We start from the raw sequence: 7,601 nt of genomic DNA, 5'->3' as shown, positions 1-7,601 counted from the left end.
TGATCTAAAGGATCTGGTGAGGTCACTGCTCCGTACTCTTCATGATCCAAGATCATCTAACGAACAGGGCTTATCATAGACCTAGTAAACTATGGACTGGCCCTAGAAAGAGAGGTCAATCGCGCTGATGGTACACAGGTATATCGTAACAAAATGCCATAAACAACCTTTGAAGTAAATGTCATGTATTGACATTATCGATTGATTTCTTGAATTTTTGTGTGATTTAGTTAGTGTATGTGAAAGATTCGTAAAAACTAAATACGGTGCAAACGAGTTCTGCGATAAATTGCATAAAGACACGTTTAACTGGAGAAAAAATTTAATTTCATGGGTAGGAAAGAAGTTATGATGGTACCAACATGTTTATACTTTTTGCATCTTTCTAAAAATAATGACCAAGCAGAGTTGTCTCCGATGATAACATATTAGATTACATTGTTTCCCCATCCTCAAAATAAAATGTCATTTTAACGTCCACATTTTGCCGCTTTTAAATGTGTTACTCTTCAAACTATTTTTTAACATCAAATCGAATATAACGAAAAAGTTTGCTTAGCAAAAATTCTCTTCAAATTATATGTTGAACGAAGAATGCATCGACATAGTTTCAATTTATACAGTTCTGCAAAGCAAGAAAATATGAAATATTTGAAACAACTACGTCAGAAGAGCTTGCAGTAATTTTAATAACCGATCGAGTTTACGATATGAGGAAAATAAATGGAGAACTACATAAATAAGGCATTATAAAAACCATTTGGAATATTATAGCTAAAACAATTCAAATATTGTACTGTTACGTTAGGCCAGTAATAATAATGAACACTTTTACATACCTACACTACTGGAAAAAATGAATTTTTCTTGTCTTTTGGTCTCTATATTATTTTTATAAAGTCTTTGAATACGGCCCAACAGAAAAAAAGGGGTAAGGAATCGAGTATAGCTAGCTGATTGGTTGAATTAAATGTAGCGCGCTGCAGTCGAAATTCTGTGAACGAAGCTTAAGCCCTTACTAGCTCCATCTCTCTCGCACACGTCTGAGCGATTACCGTTTATATAGGCAAAATGACATTTGGGCGAGTCCAGTAGTTTATAATGTCTATGGGGCTTATGTTGATGTGAATTTTAACCTTGAAAACGAAATTGTTTATGAATTTATGAATGCATTGTTTAAGAAAACCAATTCAACAAGGATATTCTGGATAGTACATTTTATGTTGAAGAAAATGATATTGTATTTATTCTTTGGTTGTTAAAATTACGGGAAATGTTAGAACTTAAGTGCAGGTTATGTTCTTCAGATCATGCATTAATCTCATTATATGGTGGTAAATGTAGGAAGAATAGAGACTATATTAGAAAACTAGTTGAAAGTACCACAGGCATTAAGGTTCGTCCTTTTCAATATTTATATTTGTTATTTTATTCATTATAAATCTTGTGCAACACAAGTTTCTGTAGTTAAGTAATTGGATAATAAGCACGATTAGAAAGTTAATGAACTAATGCATTTTGTTTCTTTAAATCCTTAGTCTTACATGAAAGAAAAGTTTTTAAAATTAATCTATTAATTATATTATCAAAACCGTTAAACATGATTTAGGTATTCTAGAAGTAATTTACATGTATTCCTATTTATCTTGTCCAAGACTTGGTAACCAAATAACACTCCAGCCATTTAAAATTGTGTTCCTTGAAAAACCTTTTTATTTTTAGTTTGAGAAAAATGATACTTATAAGTACATCTGTTATCCATGCACAGTACAAAGTTACAACTTCTATGTATTCAAAGCCAGAAGTTTGGAAAACGAAGATATATTAGAGGTAAGTATAAGTTCGATAGCGACTAACTATTCGAATAAAAATCGAACAAATGAATCGTAGTTACATTTACGGCATGCGTGGCAGCGGTGCAGTTGTGTCTGTCGTTGTTTACCGATATAGACTGAATTCTCCGTTCACTGCTACTTCTTAATAACTATTATTACACATAAAAACAAACTGTATTAGTCAGCAGAATGAAAAAGTAACAATATAAACCCGACGGCATTTGTTTAATTGAACTGAAATTTGAATGAATTCGTTCATCGTTCGAATAAAATCATTCATTACTAGTTTTATCCGATAGACAAATGAATGAATACATTCTGACTCATAACAATCGTTATCGGCCGTTCATCTCGGAATGAAAAAAATATTTACAACTCAAAATAAATTTTATAATTCAACATTAATATAAATAGGTAATACATAAAACAACAAAACTTGAATATTTAATTTCATTAGGGACGGGGAAGATGGTATAACAGCGCTGCATTCAGCTTCAGAAGTCAGAAAGCACAAATTCGTAGTTGTCTAAGCAATGGCGGTTAAAAGTAGTAATGAATGATTTTATTCAAATGAATTAGATTCGATAGTCAATACTATTCGTTTAGTAATTATTCGATAGTAGAATTCATTCGATAGTGCCCATCACTAGTTAACATTTAATTTATCTTTTATATCCTTAAAGTAATCAAAAATCATGCTCGTGATTATTATATTGCCAACATTGAAAATAAACAATTACTACAGGCTATTGGAAAAATTTGTAATTTATGTAATTTAGTGGCTATTTGCAAATGCTCAAATTCCATAACCAATTTCTAACAGTGTTTGTGTAAATAATATTTTCCAAGGTTTTGTATAAATGACAAATTTACTTGAATTAACAAATAAAGCACTTTAACTTAAAGTAATGATTTTTTAGTTTTTTATTTAATTAATGTCCGTTCTTTTTTTTCATTATGTGAACAAGTTTTTTAATAAAATAGTTGATAGTAAAGCCATTCTGAAGAAACTATGTTATCTTTTTAGGCACAGATTAAGAAAAATGAAAAAACAAAATCCAGTAAAATAGAAATTCTCGATTTAGGTGACATAGTCTTGCCAGAAATTAATGAACTGCAAGATGCTTTGGCACCTTGGTTAATATCTAAATCAAAGTATTGTGACCCACTGAATAGTGAAAGTGGTGAAGATGTAAATGGTGAAAGAAATTCTGAACTTATCAGAAATACAGATAATGTATGTACAACGGTGGAAAATGAAACTCGAAATGTACCAGGTATTGACATTTCTATCCAATGCCATTTACCGAAAAATGCCTTGCATAATAGTACTCAAACTGACCTCCCTAACACCACTTGTGACAAATACGTACAATATAGAGTTCCTAACATTGCAATGCATACTCAAACTAATAATGTATCAACAAAATCAAGCAAAATTCAATGTTGTTTGCTGAAAGACGGTTGGCAAAACCATAATTATTCAAACAACGATTTAGTACAGCTAGGACTAAAAGGGGTGGACAAAGCAACGCAGCATTGTGATACTTTTGTGAACTGCAGAGAAATGGACTGCAAGTGTTACTTACACAATTTGGTAAATATAAAACAAGAATCTCGGTTATCTACAACTCCCCGGAGTGTATCTCCGATAAATAATTTATTTACAAATCCATTTAAAAACAATATTCCTCCAATTCCCAGTGCTTCCACCCCAAACACTAGTTTGCTTGCTGACACGGATATATCTGAAAAAGTAATATTGTGCAAAATGTGTAATAAAATTTTATTTTCTAAAGAGTCTTACACAGTGCACAAAAAAAATCACATGGCGTGCAGTTTTTGCAAAAAAAAATTCTCCAGCATGAAACGCACTAAATATCACATAGATAATGACTGTGAAATCAAAAAGAAAATCGACATGCCAACTGTGGTGCAACTTGTTAGAGTGGACAATGTAAAGGATATACAGAAAACTTACTCCAAGTGTCTGGAGGATATGAAAAATTTTGGAAGAAGAGAAAAGAGTAAGACACAATCGACCATTAGGATGCGCAGCAGGTCCACGTCCAGTGCAGACTCTTTCCACACTTGCTGCAATTTATGCACAGATTACCCAGTGACCATATTACATGGGTTAAAATTAGGAATAGACAAGGCAGTACAGACAAATCTATTTGATAATCAAATTGTGTCAACATTAGTTAATGGAGATATAACTTTGAAATCAAAGGTTAAAAATATGGAAGACCTAATGTCACCAGCAAAAAAAATAAAACTGTCGAAATCGAATCAAAGGAGTTCTTGAAAAACAGTACATTATAAGGTAAACATTTGTGACTAAAAAACAATATAGGAAGGTGGTCAAAAATATGTGATCCTTTTCGATATACGATTGATTTTAATTTGAATTATGCTTTATTCATTGAACTATTTTTTTAATCCTATCCAAGTTTCCAGACATAGTTACTCTGATTTTAAAATCATAATGCTTAGAAAAAAATCTTTTCTATTTCTTAACAACAACACCTAGCAAAATATTTGTATACTTGTAGTTTTACAATTTGTATTTAAACATTTTCTGAACATTTATTTTATTGTAACTTTTTACCAAATTTAAAAAATTTGTGGCATATATTATTATTGGAACTTTTTATATATTATAAAGGTGTTTTAAGAATGGGGTTCAGTATGTGCATATCAATATTTTATTAAAAACCCTTTCAGCTAAAATTTTATTAAGGTAGATATAAAATTTTGCAACCCATAAACTCATGCATTTTTTTACTTAATCACAAGTTAGAAGAAATGTCACTTAAGGCTTGGATTTTAAAGCAGCGACGAAGCTGGCAGAGATAGTCGGCAATTATCGCCAAGCTTTAATCCACTGGTTTACATTGTCAACAAGGAAATGTCATTAAAATATTAAAATGACACTTATAATAATGTTCATTGCTTACAGTGAAAGCAAGCAGCTAGTCTTAAATACCAAGTCTGTAGAACAGATTTTTTTAACATATTTTTGTTTTTGTCCAGTGGATATATAGATGGGACTGAAAACTGTAATCTCAAAAAATCAAAATATATTTTTTATAAACTTCCACTGTCTCGTTCGCAAGATGGCTTTCTAGTTTTTTTTTGTAACGTATTCTTTTTTAAATATAGTTTTTTAAAAAGATCTGTTATTATTTCATTAAAACCACAATTTTATTGTTTTCAAGTATCAGTTTCAAAATCAAATTGAATTTTATTTTTTGTAGGGTGATGTAATTTTAACAAAATGACATAAATCATGCATGTAACTTTTGACCTTGTATGTAATGAAAATCTTTTATCATCCAGTAGGTTGTAGTAAAACAAAATTATTATTCCCTGTGACATTGAAGGGTCCCGCAGAATCTTTATGGAAAGTGGCTTATGGCAAATGCCCTGTGTTTTGGACCTATTGTTATAACGCCACGGTTATTCAAACACCCTTTTGCGGTGAAGCCGCAACACCTATAGCCCCTGAAAGTTACGTTGCATAGTAAAAATACAGCAATGATTTTTTTTGTAAAATTATATTACATTAATAGTAAATGGACCTTGCCCAATCGATTAGAGATGTTTTCAGCTTCTGATTCGGACCGGAAGTAGCCTTTCACGGGAATCGGCACGACGTCAACTTCAAAAGTCAGTTAGGGCTCAAAAAACGCATTTTAGAATTTAAAAAAAAATGGTTTAACAAAAGTTTCACATGAGAAACTGTCCTTCCAAGGGAGGTGTCCGTGTAAGAGAGGTGTCCGTGAAGGGGAATTTCACTGTATATATTTAGTTTTTTGCAGAAAATTCAGTGATACACACTATATTTTTCTATAACATTAATCAGGTTTTCAGTTATAACCCAGACATATTTTTTAAAATGTAACTCCCAATTTACATGTTTTTGCATTTTTAAAATCTGTAAAATTTCATTTCACGTGAAGTCAGAATATACAGGGTGATTTCACTTTAAATACAGAATAAGTAGAGTTTGCTTTATAAACTTTTTTCCTGCGGGACTCAGTATTCGAGATACAGGGTGTTATTAATCGCACCTTTTATTGAATGTAATATTAACCTTGTGGCTTTAAAAAGTAGCGCACTACTGGAGGTGCCACATCATTTTCCTAAGAAAAAAGTACGCCACTGGCAGTTTTTTGTAGAATTAATGTTACATTTGGTACTGTAACGTTAAATGAATGAAAAATGTTTCTTGGTGATAATAGTAGCAGCCGTTTAGGAGATATTTGGGTTTGTTTTTACGTTTTATTGAATTTTCCTTATAAATTAATCCGTTTATTTGATGAAAACTTCCCGGTTTTAATTAATGACATGCTATTAGTGTCCGCTAACTTTTTTCCAGGAAAGAATATGCCACGGGCGGTTTTTTTGTAGAAATAATTTTATTTTTGGAAAAAATATCAAAACAATAAAATAAAATAACATTAGCAAATAGTAAGTAATTAAGTATTAGTCCACGGGCCCACGTACAAAGAAAAAAATGATTACCAGCAAGCTGTAACTTTGCGTGCAGCTTAAGTTTGACGAGTCTCCCACGATTTGACTACGAGGAAAATTCAACAGTGGTAAGTTTTCCCGTGATTTTCAGGAAAACATGTCAATCTGGTCAATAAACATGGAATGTTATGACCAGCACTTTTTTTTTAAGTTTAAATGAAATATATATATTTTTTAAACCCCCCAAAAAATTTGTCCGATAAAAATGTTGGTATTTTGAGTTTGTCCCCCACCCCAAATATGTCGATTTGGTGACATTATGGTTGGTGACAACCAGCAAGCTGATTTTTCTGGGAGGGTTTGGTAATAAGATTTGAAATGAAAGTATCTTATTGTCTGACAAAATTCTTGAGAAGTTTTTGCTGTCCGACGCTCCGAAGATGTCGACTTAACGACAACATGGTTGGTGATAACCAGCCGTCGGACAAAAGCGTCATTATTTAAAAAAATGCAATATTAATCTGAGAATTTAATTGTCCGACAAAATTTCGGTTTTTTTTGCTTGTCTGACAAAATTAAACTATAAAATTTAGCGGTTTCAATACTTACGCATGATGCAGAAAAATTTATATTTAATAAAAAAAATATATGAATTGAGGGTTGCTTTCGCTGTACAGCAAGAAATAAAACGCTTTCTCAACGGTAATAATAAACTGTTTTATTGAAAACTATATTGTGGAAAAAGACGTGTTGACGGTTTGAGGGTTAGCTGGAGAGTCCTTGGAGAGTGCCTTGTGTTTGAAGTCGGTCGTTCATGGGTACGCGTCTGGTGACCGGCGCCAGCAGCCCTTCTTGGAACGCTGGTTCGTCCGGCGGCGTCCTGCGGCGCTTTTGACGTTGTGCTTTCAAATATGGGTCACTTGCAAACATGTGTACCCACAGAGTACTATGCATTTTGGAATATTGAAGAGGAAATGTCGATCACGGACAATTTTAAATTTTCAGACAGATATGTCAACTTAACGTCACATTAGTTTTTCAGTAATAGTGGTTCAAGGAACAACCAATCGCGGTGTTGTGGATTTACACGTCGTTTCGATAGAAATTAATTAGCCCAGTTACTGTAACTGAAAATATAGTAATACCTCCGAATTTTTTATAACTGCATCGATTTTTCTCAAAATTTAGAATTAGGCTCATCTTACCCACCCACTTCAAAACTTATATATGCGCTAGGTGTGCTTTTTGTTCTTAAGGAGTGAAAACCACCCCTTATTGGAAAAAAAA

General features: G+C 32.3%; 1 protein-coding gene across 1 annotated transcript; it reads left to right on the top strand.

The window, feature by feature from the left end:
• Positions 1-1,123: 1,123 nt before the first annotated feature.
• On the top strand, positions 1,124-4,976 carry LOC108911783. The gene is made up of 3 exons (XM_018716804.1): positions 1,124-1,396; positions 1,723-1,830; positions 2,863-4,976. The coding sequence occupies exons 1-3, from the start codon at positions 1,274-1,276 to the stop codon at positions 4,141-4,143; spliced, it is 1,512 nt and encodes a 503-aa protein (XP_018572320.1). The 5' UTR covers positions 1,124-1,273; the 3' UTR covers positions 4,144-4,976.
• The last annotated feature ends 2,625 nt before the right edge of the window (positions 4,977-7,601 follow it).

This window comes from Anoplophora glabripennis, unplaced genomic scaffold, assembly GCF_000390285.2.
Source record: "Anoplophora glabripennis isolate ALB-LARVAE unplaced genomic scaffold, Agla_2.0 scaffold732, whole genome shotgun sequence".
Classification (NCBI taxonomy): domain Eukaryota; kingdom Metazoa; phylum Arthropoda; class Insecta; order Coleoptera; family Cerambycidae; genus Anoplophora; species Anoplophora glabripennis.
The sequence above is the reverse complement of the archived record's forward strand: the minus strand, read 5'-3'. Positions and strand labels throughout refer to the sequence as shown.

Coding starts and splice junctions, on each gene's coding strand:
- LOC108911783 (XM_018716804.1), top strand. CDS start 1,274: ATGTTAGAACTTAAGTGCAGGTTATGTTCTTCAGATCATGCATTAATC. Junction 1,397..1,722: donor AAAGTACCACAGGCATTAAG/GTTCGTCCTTTT, acceptor TTTTATTTTTAG/TTTGAGAAAAATGATACTTA. Junction 1,831..2,862: donor AAAACGAAGATATATTAGAG/GTAAGTATAAGT, acceptor TTATCTTTTTAG/GCACAGATTAAGAAAAATGA.